The 25038-nt window shown below is 48.0% G+C and overlaps 1 protein-coding gene across 1 annotated transcript in view; it reads right to left on the bottom strand.

Annotated features, from left to right (window-relative positions):
* Window positions 1-4910: 4910 nt before the first annotated feature.
* LOC146196004 (monocarboxylate transporter 12-like) overlaps window positions 4911-25038 on the bottom strand; it is a 34153-nt gene continuing 14025 nt past the window's right edge. Inside the window, exons 3-5 of the mRNA XM_084596899.1 lie at window positions 7520-7790; window positions 6402-6976; window positions 4911-5122 (exon numbers count right to left, since the gene is read on the bottom strand). Of these exons, the coding sequence (XP_084453025.1) occupies window positions 4977-5122; window positions 6402-6976; window positions 7520-7790 (992 nt within the window). The 3' untranslated portion in view covers window positions 4911-4976. The remainder of the gene's footprint in view (window positions 5123-6401; window positions 6977-7519; window positions 7791-25038) is intronic.

Raw genomic sequence — 25038 nt, 5'->3', positions numbered from 1 at the left:
TCATCTAGGCTTGCGTAACCTCCACATCAAAGGCTGGAAATTATAAGAATCTCTACTTCCTGGAGATTTTGACTAGCGTTATCAAGTTTTCTTCGCCGTCGATTTATGTCGACCGCGGGGTTTTGCCGAAACACCAGAGACATTGGCAGGAGGCATCATGATGTATGTTCTGTAAAAAGTTTTCACTTGCTCCTATGCATCCTAACATTTTGTAAAACACCCTCCTTTTCAGGAGAAATTAAGAAAAGCGCCACACCAGAACTCTGCAATCACGCTCTTGTGAGAATGTTGGGATGTCGGAAAAAGCCTCCGGAAAGCAACAATAAAGATGTGAGTGTGTTGTAACTATGGGACGCATGCGGCGTGTGGAAACGGCGGGGGAAGTAGCTATGTTTTAGCAATGTGGGCAGCATTATATGCCAATATCGCATTGCACCTTTTTCACTGGCACTCTTTCGTATACAAAATGTGTGAAGCAGTGAACTTAATTCGCTGAATTTTCTAGCGCAAAGTTTTTCTTGGCAGCATGAAGCGTTTCTGTCGTCGTCGCACTTTTCCTTTCGTTTATGCGGAAACATTCGAGCGCCTAAAGTACTTTTACTCGTGTCATTTATTTCATATATAACGGTATCATAGGCTCTTATGTTCATCAAGCTTCCAAGCCAAGCAGAGCAAGATGCATTGCAATGTAACGCGTGTATCATGTGCAGTAACGTTTCTTTTTTATCATTGCAGGTCAATAACGTTACAAACGAGCGCAAGAACAATCAAGACTTAATTTTACAGACTCAGATGCTCCTTGAGAAGGATACTGTCGTCTAGAGGGAACTATCACTACGCCAGCAGCACGGAAGACGTGCCGCCATGTGCGGTGAAAATGCAACACGTGTGCTATATTGCGATAAAATGTGCAAGGATCGACAACTCACTCCCACTCTGCTTCTACCTCGTTTCCCTGGATTAAACAAAAACGGTGCCCGTCATTGCGACATCTTATCCTCGCCACGAGTAGCATGCTTTGGTAAAGAATAAACGCCATTTTATAGAATTTTTGCAATCATTTCTGCGTGCATAGTGCCACAACCGTAGTCGAGGGCCATCGATGCCTTTACTACGGGCAAAACACACTTTTTTAACACTGGTGTAAAGAGCTACACGAAATGTCATGCTCATTCATAACAAACCTCTCATGCTATATCCCTGGTTAGTTTTTAATTCGTGTTGCACCACATTCCCACAAATGAGTACACCGCGTTAAAGCGCGAGACACATGTATTTGAATCGCACAGCTCGTATTCACACTTCAGGCTGAGACAGGGTGCGAAAGACGGCTACCGATTTTTTGCACAACTCCGGCAAACATTTTATTTATTGAATATCTATTGTGATTTGCTCTGAAGCCTCTTCAACCAGAAGTATAATTTGCTGTCATCAGTACTCCCTGTATACCTCTTCCTGACGCAACTGTAGAAATAAAACAGCAGCCTATCAGCCTCCAGCAGCAAATACAAGCAACTTATGCGCTGCGTAAATGGTGAATCTCATCATATAGGAAGGTAAAACTAGAAACGAAGAGGCAAATGCTTCTAAATTCGGACTCTCCAGCTACCAGCAGACGCCTGTGACCATCAGGCCATGGCCTCCCAGTATAAAGCTGCCAAAATGACTTCGAAAGAGGAAGCCCCAAGCACACACGCTTCCCAAAACAGCTCCTAAAGACGCAGTTGTTTCCCCAGAAAGAATGAAAATATCTTATCACCCCGTTATGTGCCGGTCAGAGCTCAACAATTAGAACGAAGGACTCTGCTCTTAAGAAAAACATTGCATTAGCAAATAAGAGAAAATACTAGTTAAGTGACCCTACGCCAGAGTCAAAATATTCACGAACAGCCTTCACTGGTTGCCAACTTCACATAGAGACTTAGGTGTCCTAACACTTCTGCTTCTTGCAATGATCGAGCTTCTCCGCCCTACAAGAATGAATCTCGTCTGAGATGGCCGTTCCAAGCACCGCCCACTTTGATCTGTCGTTGGCGCCGCCCTCGCTACTCCAGGCCTTTCGAGCCTGCAATATATCGGTGCTAGCAACCATCGGTTTCAATTTCTCCTAATCATGTGTTCGCACTAAAACCATGATATGAACTAAACTCTAGCGTCCAGTGCTTGTACAACATAGTGCACAGGATGAAAAAAAGATAAAACATTTTCACTGCTGTCTTTCTCTACCAAGCTGTTTCTTCTGCATCTTTATATTCCAGTCTTTTTCCTAACTGCAATAACACTATAGGCGGCCCCCTCCTGTAAAAGCCGTTATTAGTGCGTGCTTGCGTGCGTACCATGTGCGTGTCAACGCGCGTGCATACGCACCTATTTAACAAGCAACAGTTATCTTCGGTCCTTTGCATTGTATTATCTGCGAGGATAGATTCAGAAACACAGAATGAACTTAGCGAAGAAATCCATCAGCTATCGGTTTACTCAAAGTCAATTGTTTTGCATTTGTGAACAGCTTTATAGCATAATTTAGTAGTGGTTCACATATTCATTCTATTAGTGATATTATCAGTATTTACAGGCTAATGGAGCAGTGGAAAACTGAATGCACCTTCAGGAAAATCAGTACATTTAGAAACAATATACATCCAACAGAAAATCCGCGTGCAGAACAATAGGAATAGAGAAACTTTGGATGTCACTTACTCTCCGCCATTGAGGTGATCACGTGGCGCTGTTACTTGGGGCTGGCATCTGCGGCGCACTTCGTTTGCGTCTCCGCACTTTGCTGCTCTTTAATCGCAGAATTTTATTCTGACTGCATTATCGTACACATACACATTAGCATGCAGTCATCTACCAAATCATATGACACATCACCCGACATGAATACTATACCCCGCTTTACCACTCCATGAAGAAGTACCTGCCTGACCTAGGAGTAATGTGACCGACTCTGCATCCATGGGTTACTCATCTCACCGTCATCTTATAGGAACTACATAGCCACGTTGGCAGCTCCTGCCAAATTGGCCATATAGGCTGCCGACGTCACACAAACTCTCAACCGATCAATGTCTGGTGTGTCAGGTTACTCATCTCACCGTCATCTTATAGGAACTACATAGCCACGTTAGCAGCTCCTGCCAAATTGGCCATATAGGCTGCCGACGTCACACAAACTCTCAACCGATCAATGTCTGGTGTGTCACCTGCCAACTAGCCCTTGCCATTAGCCTGCTCGCTGTTTCTCACTCAAGACACTGACATCGGTTTATCTACAAAACATTCCTTCAACGCTGCTGCGTTAATCTGATCGGAAGCACGGAACAGGAGAACAGTTGAGGTATGAAGGCTAGCATTTTGGCATACTGAAATCCGTACTCGAAAATACTCAACTGCGCCAAAACTGTTCTGACGAGATCATACAGATCTGGTGTAAACCTTGTATTGGTGTGATCTATCCTGTGCAAAGCTTACGCATCCGTACACCGGCTGGTAAAGCTCCCACACCGGACAAAACAGTACAGTATGCAGCTCAAACCAGAAACATCATGCCCACTTTGTATCTACGTAAGCGACCTGAAAAACATTAATGCATATACAGTACATGCATGCACTTCACATATAGCGTATAGGGTATATGGTACTAAATACCTCGATCGAAGCTATAAAGTCATCGAAGTGCAGCCTAGCTACCACTTAAGTGTATCGCACTGCTTGTTACGATTTCTTCCTTGCGAGCGTTGGATCTTGTGATGCACCTTCATGTCTCTGAAGAACTAGAACTCGGAATACGAAAGAGCGAAAAAAAGAACATATGATTTCACCAGTAAAAGGAAAAATATCACCATAACAGAAAAATACAGCTGACCACCGAATTATGCACTGATGGCTGCCTATAACGAATACGGCATCTTTTTACAATAGCCAAATGGGAAGAACACTCCAAAATTATAGCAAGTGCCGTGTTTTACAAACACTCCCGCTTATTTCGTTGTTCCAGTTTTTATTACGGGACGACCGAGCGATCGTTCATTGAACGCTTCCTTGTGCGTTTACTCATGCAAAATTATTATAAGGATGCGAATTATTAGCGTCGCTGGTACGCTTGCACCATGTGAAGCTTAAAACGTGATATGACAGCATTATTGGGCCAGATGCCTCTATATCTAGCAGCAAGGTTAGGCTTATTATGCTTCCCATGGCGCTTACAAAACAGAGGGATTCCGAGGGCACTCTAAGAACCCGATGCATAATAGAGTTTTACGACACTGATGACACATTCTGATAGCCAAAAAATATTTCGCGTGATAAAAGGGCAATATGCGCACTACGGCCACAATTTCTACACTTAAGGAAAACAAAGTGCGAAACAGTGCAGTTACGCTAGACAGAGAGGAATATGGGCTCGTTTTCCACAATTCCGCGTAGAATAGAGGTTAATGTTTTAGGCTGATGCATGGAAGAATGGTTTACAATTTACAAATAGACATGAATTTCATTTATTTGTATTTAGGCGACATGGGGGGGAATCGGCCGTTTCCTTCGCTTCATTGGTATTCTATGTTGCTACATTTTTCTCATAAATACCTATGGCAGTCTCAACATTATCCACAGGTATTTCTTCATTTAATCAGCTAATAGAGAATTGTCTGCTTGCTTTAATCAGCTAATAAAGAATTGTTTGCTGGCTTCTTCCCCTACTTCATTTCTTGTCTGAAAACCGCGAATGAACTTTGGCACAACCTCTGGCTTGTTACTACAGCAGTTTCGGGTAGTCATCTTGAGTTCCCTTTCTATCAAAAGCGGAATGGTTATAACAAATACCAAGTGTGGCTTCATGATAAGCCGATAGGCGACCTCATATGAGCATAAAGGGTCAGCTTGCTTTGTAAACTAAACTTTTTTATTCAAATATAATAGCCATCAGACGTGTCATGACGACAATGGTCAGGTGGTTCACATAGCAATGTCGGCGCTCAGGTCGCTAGTGGCCGCCTGTTATTTTGTTTTTGTCGGCCCTCGAAGAATGCCAGTCCAAATAACAGGGCGGCCAGCACTGCGCTTGATGCTGCCAGCACGCGGTACAGGTTGTCGTAGGAGCCCATGCTGTCGCGAAAGATACCTGCGTTGATAAGCGAGGGCGCGCATGTAAGCTCTTTGGGTTGCCAAGTCGTACACCACGTGGAAAAATATCATATTCAACAGTCAACATCACTGACTTAACAGCTAGAACCAATAGGCTTTATGTTGTGAGACTCGTTTTCTATTCGATAGAATAAATTTACTGACACGTCGAGGCAATTCAGTGGTCAGTACATTGAAATAGGGATCACCTATTTACATTCCGATTAAAAATAATATCGGAAAAACGAGGTGAGTGCGAATTTTACACAACAGGCATCTACTGTTATCGGGCTGCCTACTTTTAATGCAATATCAATAAATGTTGAATCAAGGATTAGAAGGGACATGCTGCGTCCGGCGGTAGTTTTCATATTAAAATTCGCTGATTGGTCGACGTGTAAAAAAAAAGCAAAATAAATTTAAACCTTCATATCCACCGCTCACAGCTTTATTAGACCACCACATCATCGCTGCATCATTCAGGGTCTTGTGTGTCATTGTAAACATTGGCAACATTGTGCATCGAGAGTTCACCCCCGAGGCCCTGCCATCAGTAGAGTTCTACTGCTGGATATTAACGCGTCGGAACAAGGACGTTCGTCAAAAGCGACCAGATTTGTGCCACGCGAAAAGTTAGATTCTCCAAGATGACAGTGTGTGCTCAGTCATCTAGCTCTCCTCACAAGATGGTTCTCACCACAAACATTATCACTTCGCTTCCTCGCCCACCCTACCTGCCACATGTACCATCTTTGCCAAACGTAACCCGGCTGCAACGTTTCCTTCTCAACCGTGTTTGGAGCCCTTGATCTATTATAAAAGACAAAAAATGGTGATTACAGATAAGAGTGAAGGGCTTTTTTTCCGCACAGGTGATTAATAATTTGGCATGTAATGTAAAGCGCTTAACTACACTGCTAAGGAGCAAATCGGGCAGCCTGGTTACTTTTGGCAAAGAAGGTACCTCATGTGGACTTCACCCTGTTCACAAATAATAAGATCCGAAGAACCCTCTGAACGTTCCTCGTTTTGATAACACTCTAAAATGCAGCTCGAATGGTAGAAGGTGCTTGGCGCGCTTTGAAAAGAACACTTAAGGACACATGATAGCTATATCGGGAACACTAGGAGCGCTGCCGTAGTAAGGATATAATTTTGAAAATGACCCTATTAGACCTAAATAAATAATGGACTTTCTTGTAAACACAGCTACTCTCGAAACGTTTTTCACCCTACCTTATCAACACACTCTACATTCGTCAGTTCTCAGATCTCACCTATAAGTTTGGGGCCTCCAAGTGTTGTGGGAAGCGCAGCAACACCGGTGATTCCCCAACAGAAGGAAAGGTTGTCAACGCCAAAGAAGTCGCTCAGGAGAACAGCTTTCATCGCCACGGTACAACCCGTTGTGATGCCCGCAGCCACGGCAGTTGCTACGACGTGGCTGATGTGTGCTGCATGCGGCATGGCGACGAGGCTGGCTGACGTGGCGAGCATGCACACTGCGACCAGCAGGGTGCGTCGAAGGCCTCTCCAGTCCCAGAGTAACGGCATAATCAGACGCCCGGCGACTTCTGCAGCAGCGACGTACGAGACAATGGGCAAAGCTTGGCCTCTTTCAGCTCCCTTGTCTACAGCGTAGTCGAGCACTGTCCCTTCAAACGTGTTTGAAGTGTACTCTGCGATTCCAAAATTGAGAACCAGAAGATAGAATACAGGATTCCTGAGCAAATCTATATACCTGTCTGAGTGTTTGTCACAAATTTCAGCTTCCCGTGAAGTGTCGGGCTTGGTAAGCGTTGTAGTCCCGTTAGGTTCTGGAGAGCCGCACATATTAGCCGTAATCGGTGAACTGCAGTGGTGCGCAGCCACCTCTTCATTATAGGTGTGAAGTTGACCAGGGCACACCATATGATCGCTTCCTGCAGTGTCTGCTACTGGTATAACGAAGACAGAAGGGGTTAAGGTAGCGATTGATGCCACTTGTTGTTCAGCTTGCGACTTGCTTTCTGCGGAAAACCGAGGGCTGGTTTGAATACATGTATTTTTGACGCACAGACGGTTACGAACACTTCCATCCAAAGGTGGTGCTCTGATTTCATTCATGTTTCCGTTGGCTGCACTATCCGATGAACTATCTCTGTTTTCTTCACGCAGTCGATCTGCACGGCTGCACCTCGACATGCCACAGTCACCATAAAAACATTCGCTAGGCGTCCACCGACTTGCGGAAACAGCCGCTTGCTGAAGGGAATTCTCAGCTCGTTGTGTTTCTCCGAAGTTCGACTTGGAACAGCTTTTTTTGAAGAACCATCGTTCGGCGACGACGTTTAAGGTCATTTTGTCACTAGTCTGAGCCCCCTTTTGTATCGTATGGTTATCGCTTACTTCATACCTCTTCTTGACATTTATGTTGCACAATGTGACAGGCCGAGGATTATTCATGAGCATGGCTGCAGGAAGCGTGTTCAACATTAGTGCTGACAGAATTAGCATGGCACCGCTCAGGCCGTACTGCTGAATGGCTGCTGATAGAGGCATAGAGAGCAGCAGCGGAGCGAGGGACATTCCTGTGTACTTGAAGCCACTCGCTGTAGCGCGGTACTTTTCAAAATACGACATTGCATAGATGGAAATGGCTACGACATGGACTCCAACAGCTGTTCCTGCAACAATCGTATTAAGATACTCATAAATATTTGCCATTGCATTTTAAAAGTTTTCCAACAGAGAACACTGACCGGCACCAGCTTTAGTCCATAAAGCAGGCGCTGTCAATAAACGATAAAGATTTTTTTTTAAGCAGACATATCCCCAGGGAAATCTTCTAAGGTCGCTTTGTAATTAGGTAACTACTCCCTCGTTAAAAACCATCTTTATTGGAGGCTCACACGGGAAAACAATAACGGGTGTATTATGAATGTCTATAGATATAATGTTATTTGCTTCACCCTCGTGTATATCATTTGGCTTAACAGTAAAACCGTAAACTTACACAGAAAGTTATCTTAATGTTGACATTATTGCGCCATTAGTTTTCTGGAGGTAATTTAGCAAATAGCTTGCAGCTTCCATACGCACATGATTTCTACCGTCTTGCATTATGCAACTAAGTAATAATAATAATAATAATAATAATAAGGTAATTTAGCAAATAGCTAGCAGCTTTCATACGCACATGATTTCTACCGTCTCGCATTATGCCGCTAAGTATCGGCTTTCTAGGTTTGCGCTGGTAAATATATCCATATATTCCTGATGGATATCCGTTAGTGACGCGCTTAACAATGGCAATGTGGTGGGGGCAAATTAACTTCGGCCCTTTCTAATACCCTGAGCAATCTCTCTATCACAGTCACCATCTGTGATCGTACATCACAAATTAAAGTGAGGCGCATGATAGCCTCAGTTGCTTATGTAAAACCCAACACAACACAACTACTACAAATGAACGGACGAGGTAATCACAATCTATCTGCATTTTACTGCAAGAGTAAACTAATTTATTTAAAAGATGACTATTCTCTGATATGTTGAAAGTAGTCCACTAAAGTTGAAAGAATGGAATATTGGGTGACTTGGGCTTTATTGTGTCGTGCCAATCGTACCTAACTCAAGACCACTTTTACAGTCACCGTGACAATGAAATATTGGCTATTACGATCGCTATCGGCGGTGTGAGTCCATCAATATATGTGTGAAGCAAAAGGTTGTTCGTCTCAAGTACAAAGAACACGAGCGCCCATGCATCTTTGCTTAATTAGAGCGAACGAGATTCTAGAAGCTCGGTCCCTCAAGCAGAAATTTCAAAGTAGCTAGAGGGATCCATTAGGGCCTTCCAGCACGATGGCGCAGCGCCGTCCCGATTCCTATAGAAGAACATGGCTTCATGAGAGGAGAATAATAAACGAAGGGCATTTACAATATTGACGAAAATGTTCACTATATGCAGCTATAAAAATGGAGGGGTTTGGAAGAACCCGCGTGCTTGCTTGCTTGCTTCACGCAAGCACGACAAAAGGCCAAGCTTCGCAATAAGCCCCACGTGTGTATAAAAGAGAAGGGAAGGTAGCAACCAAAGCCTAGTGCCGCTTGTCACCAGCAAGGCGTTAGGGATCCATGACTTGTGAGCTAGGTACGTTCTCACCTGTTGCAGGCACAACATAAATCGTTGCATGACAAGCTAGTTTATTTCATTCAACGAGTGAGCTAGTAAGCATCAGTTTGGAAGGGAGAAGCGTACCGCTCACAATCGTTTGGTGAGTAAATTGCGAATTCAACAGTGTGGAAAGAATTTCTCCTCGTCCACAATACCTGTGCGAACCTTTTATGTGTGCAACTCTAAGTGCCACATCATATTTTCACACGGTAATAAAAGTTATACAGTGCACGCCCGTGCATTTGCGGAAAGCTCTCAACCCAGTAAAAGCAAAAAAAAAAAATAGCGCTTTTGTGTCCACACTACTTCCTTCTTTCTCGTCTAGTTGCGCGCTAATTTTTTTTTCTAACATGTACCACAAACAAACCCAAACCTCCACGTTAGTCCGTAAAAGCAATCGCTAGGGCCACCCTGTGATTTCTAGCATTTGCAATCCTTGTATTATCCTGAACAAGGCCTTACATATTACACATGTAGTGAGTGGCGATACCGGTGTGTATAGGTAAAATCCTTAACCGTTAAAATGCTTCATCGATATTGTGCAACACTACCGGCTGGCGCTTCACAATGACGCGGAGAACTCACTTTCTAGTGTTATTCGCTGGCTCGATTTATTGCAGCTGCTAACGCCTCCTTACTCCTACTTAAGTCATGGGACTTAAAGCAGCTGTTCGCTAAAATAAGCGTCAAGCAAAAAAATGCTGCTATATTTCACACTTCTCATTCACAGACACTAGTTCATCGCAAATTACTATTTGCATGCGATTACTACTTAATTCGTCATATCTTTCAGTACTTCGCTAACTGATCGTCGTTACCATGCGAGGTATGGGTACATTACCAGTTCTAAAGATCCCGCGCCGTTATTAAGTCGAAAACCTTTAACAGCTCATGAGTGGCGTCCATAGAACCTGCGCAGAAACTGTGAGTGGGATGTGTCCGCGACATTCCGTGGGATATCGGTGAGGTTCTGCATTATAGTGATCGATAGTTATAGTTAGTGATAGACAATGATAGTCATTGATGCGAAAGAAAAATAGAGAAACTCTCTCTCCCTCGCCCCTTCTTTCTCTTTCACTTTCCCTCCCTACATCACGCGTATTGCTTTCTTCCTTCATACCCCTTCTATCTAGTGTAACCCACGCTTTAATAGTGCGCGCATTTCGCCTCCGTCCATCTGACCAATACACCACGTGTAAGTGCTGCCGTTGTGGCCGCGTGACCATCTCGCCTACAGCGTTGTGACGTCCCCACGTCCCTGAGAAATTTATATCGCACTACAAGGGCACCCATGTTGTGACGTCATCACTTATATCTATGAGTAGGGTAGCCATGTTGTCACGTCGTCACGTCGTCACGTACTTAGACCATGTATGTCACATGACTAGATGACCATGTTGTGACGTCACCGCAAGTTCCTCCTCTTGCGCGTGCCTCTTCCGGGCCAGCAGTCACTCGTTATGCGGACGTTCCACTATATATATATATATATATATATATATATATATATATATATATATATATGAATGTGTAGGTTGTGTTTAATTATCTTTCCCCTAATCAGATTACATTACTAATTTCTGTGATTATCCAAGTAAACATTTAAAAAAAGACATAAAAGTACCATCCTCAACGCTTTCCTTGGCCTCGCCGACTGTTGGCTTCTTTCCTTCATATATATATATATATATATATATATATATATATATATATATATATATATGCTGTCTAAATTGTCGCTCATCCATTTGGCGCAGAAGGTTCGAAGAGGTTGCAGAAGATTAGATACGATATAGAGCAAAGAGTTACCAGTCGTGAATTACTCAGTACGCCCTGCTTGTGTGAGGGATTCCCACTGGCGACCTCTGATCCTCTACACACTGTAATGATGCGACCTTCAGAGCGCCGTAGCAGCTGAAGCAGTGCTCGCAGAGGGACGCCACTTAGCCGCGTTGAAGAAAATGAAGCAATGCGTGCAACAAGTGCGTAATCACATGCATGGCAATAGACGTGGAGGCGGGACCTTTCGACACTGGTACTAGTAGGATGATCATATGCCTCCGCTCAGCCGCCTCATACGATCCTGAGCAAAGCATGCTTCGCGAAAACGCTTTTCAAGTGGATCAAGAAGCCAAGCGTGACCGCCGAGACCATGAAACTGAGGAGCAGTTTCTTGTTCCGTATTCCGAATTTGCGCCATTATCGAAAGTGTCTATCTCTCCGACTTCGAGTCATCCGATTGGCAGAAACACCGGAACCAGAAGTGTTAGTCACACCAGGTACAGTGTTTTCACCTAACACTTAGCTCGAGGTCAGTGAGATAGCGACGCAGTCGATCTCGACGCTAACCCGGAATACGGGCCCTGCTCGACTCGAAAGAGACCGCATGTGGAAAAGCTGTAACCATAAAGAAGCTAATGTTGCGTTAGTGTTAAAATAGTTTGGAATAGCATCGTGTATAAGGTGTGAGTATTGTGCGAGTTGATTTAAAAGACTGAGCTCACTCTCTTCAGTCGAACGCCAAATCGGTGGTACACTCTCATTTTTTGTAGCGAAAACTACACTAATCTATTTCATACATTAGGTGCAACCCTGTCAAAGCTAGAGCTGTTGTTTGCGCTCCCCGCATCTGCGATAAACACTAGTGCCTGCTCTTAAAAGGAAATAATCGTTGCTTTGTCTGCAAGCTTAATGCATCTTACATTTGCCCATCAACATCTTTAAGGGAGAAAGGATCGGATTAGATGAAAATGTATATTTTGTTTGTCAGTTTCGTTCGTGTCGCGTTTTCGCGGCCCTGCAACCCTACCAGCTGTGCCCTCCGCGCTGCGCAACGCAGCGATCTCGACTACCTTTCGGAGCAGATTTTTTTCTTAAGATGCGCAATGCGAAGATGTCCAGACACGCGAAGCAAGGTATTGCAAACGTGTATGCTCGGAACAGAGCCCGTTTCCGCAGCACCACTCGGCCACAAAGCGAGCGCGTAATGATACGCCTCTTTTTTTTTGCGAACTATACTTGCGTAGCTTTCGCTGCGTTGCACATGATGCAGGAGACAGGTGGTGAAGGGTGGCAGTTCCTGGCCCTACGGATATAAGCGGCCCTACGGGGCTAGGACGGTAGGTAAACGCCGCTTGCGGCGGTGGCTAGCCCGCCACCAAATTTTTATCTGTTGTAGGCCGTCAGTGCACCCGCTACCGCTTAGGTAGCGGACGACGGCTGTTGTTGCGGCGCGCGCCTTTCTCTCCCTCTTCTTTTTCCTTTCTTCTCTATTTTCTCTTCTGTCCGCACGAGGCAGCGGAGAGCCCCGCCGGGGTGGTGCAGTGGTAAGACGCCCGACCACTGTGCCGGAGTACCCGGTGTTAGATTTGGGTCGCGTGCGCCTGAGTAGCGTACCGCTGCCAGCAGTTATTACATGCATGGCTCGCGTGCTCAGCCCACCGCTGACGCAAGTTGTTACATGCGGCTCGCGGCCCCTCGGTAGCGTTTGCCTGGCGGCTCCGTGGACGGCGGACGGCATCAACGATCCCAGCAAAGACGAGGCGTCTTCTAACGAAACAACCTTTACTACAACATTGTGAAGAAAGGGCAGGTAAGCTGAGCCGGAGAGAATACAGACACGTTCACACAGCTGGTGTCTAGCGTCGTCTCCACGGCGCGTCAAAGTAGTCTCTATCTCAGCGTTGTTGTTGTTGTGGCTGTAAGAAGAAAGAAAAGAAAATGCACGGGCCTGCTACTGGCTCTGTAGCTGAGCCACCTCCGCTGCCTCGGGAAGACAGAAGAGAAAATAGAGAATAAAGAAAAGAAAGAGAAAAAGAAAGACGCGCGCCGCAGCAACAGCCTTCGTCCACCACCGAAACGATGGCGGGTGCAATGGCGGCCTACAACAGATAAAAATTCTGTGGCAGGCAAGCCCCCGCAGCAAGCGGCGGTGACCTACCTGTTTCAGCCCCATCAGGGGAAATCCTCAGCGGAGTCGGCCGCTGCTTTTTATAGGTTTTCCAGTTCACAGGGAAAGGGTAAACCCTCACAGGAAAGGGAGAGCCAAACACGTTTGTACACGACGGGATGACTCAATCGCAGGTGGTCCGACCTCATCTCCTCCACCTCCTGCAGACGGACGAGGGCGGCGCACTCTCTCACGAGCTCCGGGCTTGGCCGGCGTTTGCACAAACGCGCACGCACACACATTTGGCGCGTGGCAGGATCACCTCGAGACTTGCCCGCGGCAGGAAACGTTGCGCGGCCGATGAACAGCGTCGAAATGGCCAATCCGCTCGCGGTTCTGCCTGTTGCTATGCGGTGGCCGCGTCACCTGTCCCACTTGTCGGTGGAGAAACGTAACAGACTGCATCCGCTGTCCGGAGGGATCGGGATATTGCTGCTAGCCGGGGTCGTCCGACTGCTTCTCTTGAGCCAGTCAGCCTGAAGAAGTCCTTGGCAAGTCCGGTTTCCAAGGCACTCTGCAACTTGTCTTCAGGAGAGCTTGCTGACAACTTACAACGTCACAACCACGCTAAAAACTCAACTGCTCAGCCAGCCAGCACGGCACAATCTTCACTAAATTTTGCCAGACTATTTCCCTCCTATGCCCCCATCTACATTAAAGGGCAGCTCAGCAGCACTTGGAACGCGTCCACAAATTTGAAAATTGCGCTTTCAAAAACGTCCCTTCAAACATAAATAATGCAATACAATATGTTCAAAATCCTATGTCAGGAAGAAAAACACCAAGTGAAAATTGAGTTTTCTCAAGTTAGGGGCTCCGACTTAAGCCATCGGCTTTACCGTTGAGATCACCATTTTCACTAAAGCTTCGGCTGCACGTTTCACGGAACAACCGTACCTTCCTGTTTCTGTGCAAAGAAACACATGAGAATGAATCACTCACTTTTCTGAACTATCCCTCTCCTTACGCTTTGCGCACCACTCACGCATTTTCCGGGCACGGGCGCATTTGTGCCTTTGGGATAGTTGCTTTCTTTTTCGCGATAGCTTACACTTTCTCCATTATTTCTCGCGGCTGCCTCTCCGTTTGTTTCTACAGCAGCACTGGAACACATGCTTTCTGCTTTCTTTTCGCAATCTTTGGAGTTTGCTCTTCTTACGATGGCAGCATTCTTTCTCGCGCCTGCCCTTTCGCGTTTTTCGTCGGCAGCGCTGGAATACTAGCCTTCTGCTTTCTTTCTGGGCCATCTCTGACAAGCTAGCGGTCAATGTTCTAGCGGTAACCGGAGCTAGTAAGGCAAGGGTGTCGTCGAATTGCGGAGCCGCGTCTGTATCGCGGCCAGCAGCGCATGACTCACTTTCAGTCAAATCCGAATGACAACGGCTGACGTCAGGCGTGTCACTCCTACTTCTAGGCATTTGCTCTGGCGGCTCGCCACTCAGTGCGTCGCCTCGCTCAGAGCTAATGGCGCACGATCAAGCTCCTTCGACAGCTGGGGCGCTTCGGATTGCGTGAGGGCCATAGGTGCTACGTCCGCGTTCGCACTGGGGTTGCTTTCGTGAATACAACCTAGAGTGGTATCGGGGCTCGAACGATTCTGACTCGGCTCTGGTCGCTCGCTGTCGCCTTCGCAAGTCTCGCTCTCTACAGCGTTCGCACACTCCTCGTCGGTCTGCCCTGGCTGATCACAACTCGCGGGCTGCGCTGTTTCCCTGATCGGCACTTCGTTTTTCTGCGTGCCATGCTCTACGACGAAGCTGATTTCGGAAACCGAAATTTTCTCATTTTCTAGCTGATTTCTATCTCCGCCACACTCTCCACAAGCTTCTGCTTCTGACTCGAGAGGCGGTTCAGCTACTACCAGTTCCCCACACTCATTTGATGGAGCTGTATCTCCTACAGCTACTTGTGTCGGCATGCAGTTCACCTCGCTTAACGGCGTCACTTCGGACTTCCTGCCGATTAAGCATGTGCTAACCGTCTCAGCTAGTGGCTCGACCAAGGTAACACGATGCTCTTCTGTTAGAGGCTCGGTCGGCTCGCTACTTCGGTCACGTTTCTCGGCCGCTTCCCCAAGCTGTGTCTCACACTCCGGTGCAAGTTCGATTTGCTCCGGAACTTCCGCATTGTTTAGCCAATCGCTTACAGCGTCTTTCAACTGATACGCCAAATCAAAGTATGACTTGTAACACTTTTTCTCGCTCTGATATCTTTTCCGAAGATCATAAGGCGTTATCTGATATTGTATCAGCAATGACTCTTTTAGTTCATCATAATTTTTCAAATGGTCGCCAACCAATCGCTTGATTTTTTCCGACGCTTCAGTGGAGAGAAGAGCTACCAACATCTGCGCCCAACTATCTCACTCGAAACGTTTACTTCTACAGACACTCTCAAAGTCTGTCAAATACTCTGCCATATCCTCGGCGATGAGAAACGGTGGTGGAACATCTCGCGGTATTGAACCGTTACAATGAATGGCATTAAAAGCTTTAATCTTTTCCACGCTCATTCCATGTGCTGAAATCTCCAGCTGCATCAGTTTCCTTACGCGGGCGTCCTCTTTCTCGTGACGTTCCCTACGTTCACGATCCTCTTTCTCGTGACGTTCACGTTCACATTCCTCTTTCTCGTGATGTTCTCTACGCTCACGTTCCTCATTCTCGTGACGCTCGTCAATGATCTCAAGGCATTCCAAAAGCTCGTCATCTTCAGCTTCCAACTCAAGAATAGCCTTTAACACTTCTGGTTTTCTGAGTTTGTCTGACACATCCAGACCCAACTCCTTCGCAAGCTCCAGCAATTTCGGTTTGCGCAACAACTTCAAATCCAAATCCATGGCTGTTCCGAGTGCTGCCTTCTCTACTGCCCACTATTGCCTTGCTGCAATTAACCCAGCAACAACGACAACACAATTACCAGCTCTGTTCTCTACTTAACAAAAGCCTGGCAAAACGCAGTAGAAGAAAGTCCCGCACTCACCAAACCTCGCAGCCAAGAATCCAACGCAGTCGTTCCGCTGCCGGCAACCAGTCATCACACAGGGCTCGTTGCACTGCTCCCGCCTTTCCGCTGAGCTGCTTTGATTCACGAGTCACGCCTGGGACATCTCCGCTCTTTCCACCAGATGTTGCCCCTCGGTCAGGCCTGGCTCGTTTCACCGACCACGGTCACTGCTTGGTCGTCCTCGTCTCTCCGCTGTTCTCCAGTTGTTGGTCGACGGTATCGCCTGGCTCGTCCCTCCAACCACGGTTACGGCTTGGTCGTCCCACCGCTGCCTACCAGTTGTTAGATTTGAGTTCGCGTGCGCCTGGGTATCGCACCGGTGCCAGCAGTTATTACGTTCGTGGCTCGCGTGGCTCGGCCCACCGCTGACGCCAGTTGTTACGAGCGGCGCGCGGCCCCTCGGTAATGTTGACCTGGCGGCTCCGTGGACAGCGGACGGCACAAACGGTCCCAGCAAAGACGAGGCGTCTTCTAACGAAACAACCTTTACTACAACATCGTGAAGAACGGGCAGAGAAGCTGACCCGGAGAGAATACAGACACGTTCACACAGCTGGTGTCTAGCATCGTCTCCACGGCGCGTCAAAGCAGTCTCTATCTCAGCGTTGTTGTTGTTGTTGTTGTGGCTGTAGGAAGAAGGAAAAGAAAATGCATGGGCCTGCTACTGGCTCTGTAGCTGAGCCACCTCCGCTGCCTCTTGCAGACAGACGAGAAAATAGCAAAGAAAGAAAAGGAAGAGGGGAGAAAGACGCGCGCCGCAACAACGGTCGTCGTCCACCACCACAGAAGCGGTGACGGGTGCAATGACGGCCTACAACAGATAAAAATTCAGTGACAAGCCAGCCCCCACCGCAAGCGGCGGTGACCTACCTGTCCCAGCCCCATCAGGGGAAGTTTCTGTGGTATCTCAGCGGAGTCGGCCGCTGCTTTTTATAGGTTTTCCCGTTCACAGAGAAAGGGTAAACCCTCAGAGGAAAGGGAGAGCCAAACACGTTTGTACACGATGGCATGACTCAATCGCAGGTGGTCCGACCTCATCTCCTCTACCTCCTGCAGACGGTCGAGGGCGGCGCACTCTCTCACAAGCTCCAAGCTTGGCCGGCGTTTGCACACACACGCACGCACACACATTTGGCGCGTGGCAGGATCACGCCGAGACTTGCCCGCGGGAGGAAGCGTTGCGCGGCGGATGAACGGCGTCGAAATGGCCGATCCGCTCGCGGTTCTGCCTGTTGCTATGCGGTGGCCGCGTCAGCTGTCCCACTTGTCGGTGGAGAAACGTAACACCGGGTTCGAACCCGACCTCGGCGGCTGCGTTTCGATGGAGGCGAAATGAAGTGGCGTTCGTGTGCTGTGCGATGTCAGCGCACGTTAAAGATCCCTAGGTGGTCAAATTACTCTGTAGCCCTCCACTACGGCTCCTCTTTCTATCTTTCCTACTGTTCCCAAGGACGCGGGATCGAATCCCGGCCTCGGCGGCAGCTTTTCGATGGAGGCGAAAAGCAAGGCGCCCGTGTGCTGTGCGATGTCAGTGCACGTTAAAGAACCCCAGGTGGTCGAAATTTCCGGAGTCCTCCACTACGGCGTCTCTCATAGCCTGAGTTGCTTTGGGACGTTAAACCCCACCAACCAACCAACCAACTTTCACTCCCACCTTCCCCACTTCCCTTACGGCGCGGTTGTGGTGTCCACACAAAACAAGTGAGACAGTTACTCGGCCTTTCCTTTCCTATAAATAAATCAATACATCAGGCAGCGGGGTGAAGGCGTCCGACTACTGTGCCGGAGTACCCGGGTTCGAACCCGACCTCGGCGGCTGCGTTTCGATGGAGGCGAAACGAAGTGGCGTTCGTGTGCTGTGCGATGTCAGCGCACGTTAAAGATCCCCAGGTGGTCGAAAGTACTCCGTAGCGCTCCACTACGGCTCCTCTTTCTCTATTTCCACTTTCACTCCCACCTTCCTCCCTTCCCTTACGGCGCGGTTGCGGTGTCCACAGAAAACAACTGAGACAGTTACGGCGCCTTTCCCTTCCTATAAATAAATCGGGCAGCGGAGGTGGCTCAGCCAGAGCCAGTAGCAGGCCCGTGCATTATCTTTTCGTTCTTCCTACAGCCACAACAACAACACCTAGCGGAGCCAGCAGAGGCCACTACTGAGCATGCGCCGTTACCATAGAAACTAGATGCGCCATTCCATGGGTGTATAATTAATTGGTTCACTGGAAGGGAAAGGCGCTGTAACTGTCTCACTTGTTTTTATTCCATAGGTGTTCTGCCGCTTCGTCCCTACAGAGAGGGGGAGGATGTTAGCTGCATCCCAGCAGATGCGCGTGCTGAAACGGAGAGGAAGGGAAGGGTAGAATATGCGCAGTGCGCCGCAGATGACATCTGATCGGGTGGGGCAGAAAAGCATCTGCCGGCATCGCATGTGCAGGGTTCGAAAGTGGGTTCTGCATAGAACGCCGCTCCCGACTACTGTCCGGAGTTGCCGGGTTCGAACCCGACCAAGGCGGCTGCGTTTCGATGGAGGCGAAACGAAGTGGCGTTCGTGTGCTGTGCGATGTCAGCGCACGTTAAAGATCCCCAGGTGGACGAAATTACTCCGTAGCCCTCCACTACGGCTCACATTTCTCTCTTTCCACTTTCAATCCCACCTTCATCCCTTCCCTTATGGCGCGGTTCAGGTGTCCACAGAAACAAGTGTGACAGATACTGCGCTTTTCCCTTCCTGTGAACCGATTATATAAACACATAGAACGCCGCTGAACTTCGGAGGAGGATGGTGGCTTATCCTGGCCCTGATGAGGCTGGGACAGGTAGGTCACTGCCGCTTGCGGCGGGGGCTAGCTGCCACCGAATATTTATATGTTTTAGGTCGTCATTGCAGCCGCCACCGCTTGGGTGGTAGACGACGGCTGTTGCGGTGCGCGTCTTTCATGTTCTTTTTCTTTCTCTATTTTCTCTTCTGTCTCCACGAGGCAGCGGAGGTGGCTCAGCTACAGAGCCAGTAGCAGGCCCGTGCATTTTCTTTTCCTTCTTCCTACAGCCACAACAACAACGGTGAACTTTGGACAAGAACCACTTCTCTCCGCGGGGAACATTGATGCGTTAAGCGGAACGCTGGTTGCGTTCGATGCAAAGCTTGGTCGCCCGCAGCCAAAGCTATCGCTCCACATTTGGTAAAGCAATATTGAACCCCTCCAATTTGTTCCAAACCCTAGTCGGCTTGAGCGACAGCTTTTTTGCAGAGGTCTTTCCAGTATTCGCACCACGGCGAATGGCGGCTGGCATACTTCACGCGTTGTCTAAAGTGTCTACCAAGAGACATTTAGACAACGCGTGAAGCCGCCATTAGACAACGCGTGAAGTATGCCAGCCGCCATTCGCCGTGGTGTGAATACTGAAAAGACCTCTGCAAATGGCATGCAAAGCTGCCGCTCAAGCCGACTAGGGTTTGAAACAAACTGGAGGGTACGGTGTCTAGATGGGTAGGTGTGCCGACCGGCGGGGGTAACGCGTGCCTGTTCTTCATGACGCCGCAGTGGCGCCACCAGCGAAAGCCCGGTTCATGACCGTTTCCTCCGGCCGTCGCCACGCATGACAGAAAGCGACTCGCTTCACTTTTTTCCAAGTGCAAATGAGTTTATTGCAAACAAGCTGTCTTATGGGAATAGGGAAGGGATGTAAACATATTACAAAGGCAGGGAAGCCGAGTTTAAGGCTGTTTTTTTTTACGTACAGCGTGTTTGCTGCGTTCCCGATTTTTCAGGCAAGCAACTCCAAACAGCTGTTATGTCACTTCCTCGTTCTTAATTTTTTTTCATTAAATGTTCCACGCCATCACAAGGCAACGCGAATATATATTAACACTGTGCTCAGCTGTGATTTATGCGTGTGCATGGGCGTAAGCAGACCTTGCGAATAAATAAAATAAAACGACTGCATAAGCTTGTATTTCAAAACGGTATCTTCTAGCTGAACTTTTGAAAGTGCAATAAATGACATGCACACATTAGTGTTTTTGAGTCAGTGAAGTAACACACCCCAAAATCATGCCTATGCGTTCAAAGCACGCGTCTCAATTTCAGGTGTTTTCTTTTTTTTTCGCGCGTTTTCACGGGCCAGGTTCTTGCTCTTGACCAAGAAGTGGAGGTGCATGATAGAGTAAAACTTGACGACGCTGTTAGTGATCTCAATCTTATGCTCCTCACAACCGATCATAGGCGGAGGTTTGAGCTGCAGAAAAGAGGCGAACTGGTACTTATAAAACCCTTCGTGCTTTTCCGCTTTGAAGCATTTAAACAGGCCATGACTTGTGACTGTTGTCTTACTGGTAAATTTTCTATACTTGACATTAGCGCGCAGCTTTCTAGTTTTGAGTTCTTCCTTCTCATCTCTTCCAGTTTTGTCTCAAGAGTAAACATATTTCGCTTCAGTCTCTTAAACTTTGCGGTTACAAGCTTTCTCTTCTTTTCGCGCTCCCTCGACCTCCGGTCCTTTGTTCTTTTGTACGACAGCTGATTTAGGAGCAACTTTTTTGCGTATCGGCAATGCAAACAGGATCCTCCTTGACTTGTGGCGATGCCGACCCATTTGGAGCTGAATATATGTTGTGTTTCCGTGGATTCTTATTCTTGGATTTCGCGAGGATGGTGTCAAGTTGGTCATTGCATTTTATGCCCTGACATGGAATCATATGGCATCCACGTCAGCCAAAAGGTCCCCAACCTGTTCACGAGTTTCCAAATCCAGCTTCTGTGTTACGGCGCCTTGCACGGGCACGGTGGCTCGCAGTTTTGACGCACAGTGCTCCAGGAGTATTACTTTCACCAGAACGATGCTCTGTCCACTTTTTCTGCAAGTCGAAAACGCAGAGGTGCCAGAATCTTCAATAGAGTGGTGTTTCCAGCCGCTGTGGGATACCGTGCAGGTAGTGAAGTGAATGTCAATTAACCGACGAGGTGACACTTCGGTTACAGACGTAGAGATACCTTCACTGGAGCTGGAAGGTACTGGATTGTCCGGCACTGTCTCAAGGTTGTGGCTGTCATTTCTGGCAGCCTAGGTTGGGCGGCAGCCTGTGGAATTCTTCGTCTTTCGTTTCGCGGTCACCTTTCTTGACAGGTAAGCAGGCGCATCGGGAAGGGCAGAAGGCACGGCATCTTTCGTCAATCGTGGGTGAGAACGTGGGAGGCTAACAACGTTTCCTTCTATCATATATTTGTAATCCCATTCGATACATTCTTCGTCAAAATGCCGCTCACACACAATGGAGTGTGGCTGCAACCTCTTATCGGCACGATGAAGAGCAAGCTCCCACCTTTTGAACAGTTCGGGATCCCGCGGCGCCGAAAACAGCGAGACTTTCAGTCCTTTTCTCGATGACTTGTAGCCGGATTTGCAGGAGGGTGCGAAACAAGTTGTGTCCTTTTTGGTCTTCATTCCGATCACTTCTCACAAAAAGCGCAGCGCCTGCTCCGCTACGGCGCTTGCATCTGGGCGATGACAGACAGCAAACAGACGAGAAAACAGGTAGCTAGTGTCGTCTGTTTATTGTTTCAATGCCAGACCGCATAAGTCTCAGTTTCAGCTACTATTTTGACTGATAACGCAAGTAGTAAGTAATGTTTTTAAACAAAAATGAGTTTAACAAAACGCGCGATGCGATTGCGACAAGTAGTAGACGATCCGCCGGTGAGCACCGGGCGGAGAACAGCAGCGCCAGTTTCGTCGTCATGAGGCGGAGGCACGCGGAACTACGCTTTGTGCCCTGCCGGTCGGCACACCTACCCATCTAGCCACCATATGGAGGGGTTCTATAATAGGCCACTGCCGCTTGCGGCGGGGCCTAGCTGCCACTAAATTTTTATACGTTGTAGGTCGTCATTGCACCCGCCACCGCTTGGGTGGTAGACGACGGCTGTTGCGGTGCGCGTCTTTCTCTCGTGTTCTTTTTCTTTCTCTATTTTATCTTCTGTCCGCATGAGGCAGCGGAGGTGGCTCAGCTACAGAGCCAGTAGCAGGCCCGTGCATTTTCTTTTCCTTCTTCCTGCAGCCGCAACAATAACAACGGTGAACTTTGATGCGTTCAGCGGAACGCTGGTTGCGTTCGATGCAAAACTTGGTCGCCCGCAGCCAAAGCTATCGCTCCACATTCCGTAAAGCAGTATTGAACCCCTCCATTTGTTTCAAACCCTAGTCGGCTTGTGCGGCAGCTTTGCATGCCGTTTGCAGAGGTCTTTCCAGTATTCGCACCACAGCGAATGGCGGCTGGCATACTTCATGCGTTGTCTGAAGTGTCTTCGCTGCAAACTGCTATTTCTCGCCAGAATAATAAAGCGTTTTAATTTGTTACATTCCTCCCTTTCCGCCACAAAAACGTCTCGCTCGCGTAGTTCTCTGCGTTCTGCGAACGATTATTCTGCACTTGTGTGCGTCTTTGCAGTTCTTCACCCGTGTCCTGCTCGTGCACTCTTTTGCGTCTCTTATTAACTACTCCGATCAGACCATAAATGATTCCTCTCAGCGCAGTATTTGCAAAACAGATGCCCAGCCGACCAATTAATTGGCAGCCAGTAAGTGTTTCTGCATATTTGTACCGCCATGCATTCTTAAAACAATCCTAGTTGCAGGCTACCGCGGAGGCAGCAAAATCTTTTTCGTCATAATGACACAGTTTATCGCAAAAGTTGTTAGTACGACCGAAGGAAGAAGGAAAAGAAGAAGCACGGGCCTGCTACTGGCTCTGAAACTGAACCACCTCCGCTTCCTCGTGCGGACAGAATAGAAAATAGAGAAGAAAGCAAAAAAGGGAGCGAAAGACGCGCGCCGGCTACAGCCGTCGTCCACCACCAAAATAGTAGCGGGTGCAATGACGGCCTACAGCAGATACAAGTTCAGTGGCAGGCTAGCCCCCCCCCCCCCCTGAAAGCGACAGTGACCTACCAGTCCCAGCCCCCTAGGGCCAGGAGCAGCCACCCTCCACATCTGGACCCTGCGACGTAAAAGCTATTGATAACTGGCAGTTCCTAAAAATACCTTATCGGGAAGATTTAGCATGTCTTGTATACTTGAACTTAATATTTTTCTTCAGTAGCACAATTGAATGCCAACCAATATAGCTAAACATATTTACTAACAACCTTTATCTTCTGATAGCATATGTCTGCCGAGCATTTTTGGTGCCACTGCCGAAATATTTCAACCTGTACCTAAAAGAGATGCATGACTCCAACATCCCATCGACAATGCTGCTACATCCTACTCACTCTGCCCCTTTTCAAAACCAACGCTCGCACTAGCTTCACGATAAACAGTGTCACGAACGGTGCTCTTTTGGACGCGTCAATACCTGACAGGCCGCCTGTTAACTATGAGTGATGCAGAGCGCCCCTCCCCTTCGCCCCTCCTAAATAAAACTCAGGCGACACCTAAACTCGGCCGTTAAGGGAACGACGCGAAAGCGTTTCAAACAAACGATATTTTTAACTTTTTGCTTTCATATTGTTACGGACGACGTCAAGGAAGAAGAAGCGGGCAGTGCCGCGGACAGGAGCGCTCGCGCTAGGTCGGGCAACATTTGACTAAACGCCATCTCACTGTCATCGACCATCTCTCTGTCCTCTGTTCTCCAGTTTTCATCGGCTTGCCGCATGGTAACATTTGGTGGAGGTTCTGGGTCCCTAATCATCACTCCCTCATCCTGGTTCAGAGATTCGACTTCTTGCGCCGTCGGCTGAAGGTCAGGAGGCATCGCATGGCAGGTCCCCAGTCTTCCGGACCCAGCAAGACCTTGCCGTTCCTCCGCCCCGTCCCCCCGCTCCGACCAGAAGACACGACGAAGGAGAGACTGGCCCGAGACGCCACACATGACCACAAGGCACAAGAAGAGACCCGATCGACCATATGTGACCCCGCTGACCAGATGGGCCAACCAAATAATCCACGACTCAAGACACCACTGCACTTCAAGTAATCCTCCCCGGCCTATGCCATGCGGTGCGTGCCTTGGCCTCCGCCATCAAGTCGTGCAACGTGTAGCCCGAGAGTCTCCTGGGCCACGGTTCATCGAGAATCATCGTGCCGGCAAGCCGTTCTATTCTTCCTTCTTCCTCTTCTTCTTCAACCACCCAGACACGCCCATCATCATGCCATGCAATCATCAACATCGTACACTTCCTCGTCGACGATCGGGACGATCGCTTGGTGGCCCCGGGTCATGTTACGGACGACATCAAGGAAGAAGAAGCGGGCAGTGCCACGAACAGGAGCGCTAGCGCTAGGTCCGGCAACATTTGATTAAACGCCATCTCACTGTCATCGACCATCTCTCCGTCCTCTGTTCTCCTGTTTTCATAGGCTTGCCACATCATAATATTTTAGTTTTTTGTGCACTGCTAAATAGTATCTGTATACATTGGCTTTATAATTTAAGCCTTTTGACACCTTTCTACGAAGTACATATTTTTCAATTATGCAAATTACCTAAATAACCAATATATTCCAGAATCTAAATTTTATTATTTAGCATCCTCAAGCATGATTTTTCGGTCTGAGGATTTGAACACTTTTAAACCAACTTTTATCAATTTTTCATTTCTTTATTTAATCTAGTAATTACAATGGCTTCAGTACCTCATAATTACCGATCCAACACCAATCGACGGGTTACGGCGCTCGACCACTGTTCCCAAGGACGCGGGATCGAATCCCGGCCTCGGCGGACGCATTTCGATGGAGGCGACAAGCAAGGCCCCCGTGTGCTGTGCGATGTCAGTGAACGTTAAAGAACCGCAAGTGG

Source organism: Amblyomma maculatum, chromosome 3 (assembly GCF_055883805.1).
Source record: "Amblyomma maculatum isolate TAMU_Amacu chromosome 3, ASM5588380v1, whole genome shotgun sequence".
In the NCBI taxonomy this organism is placed as follows: Eukaryota; Metazoa; Arthropoda; class Arachnida; order Ixodida; family Ixodidae; genus Amblyomma; species Amblyomma maculatum.
This window is presented reverse-complemented; position numbering and strand designations above follow the sequence as displayed.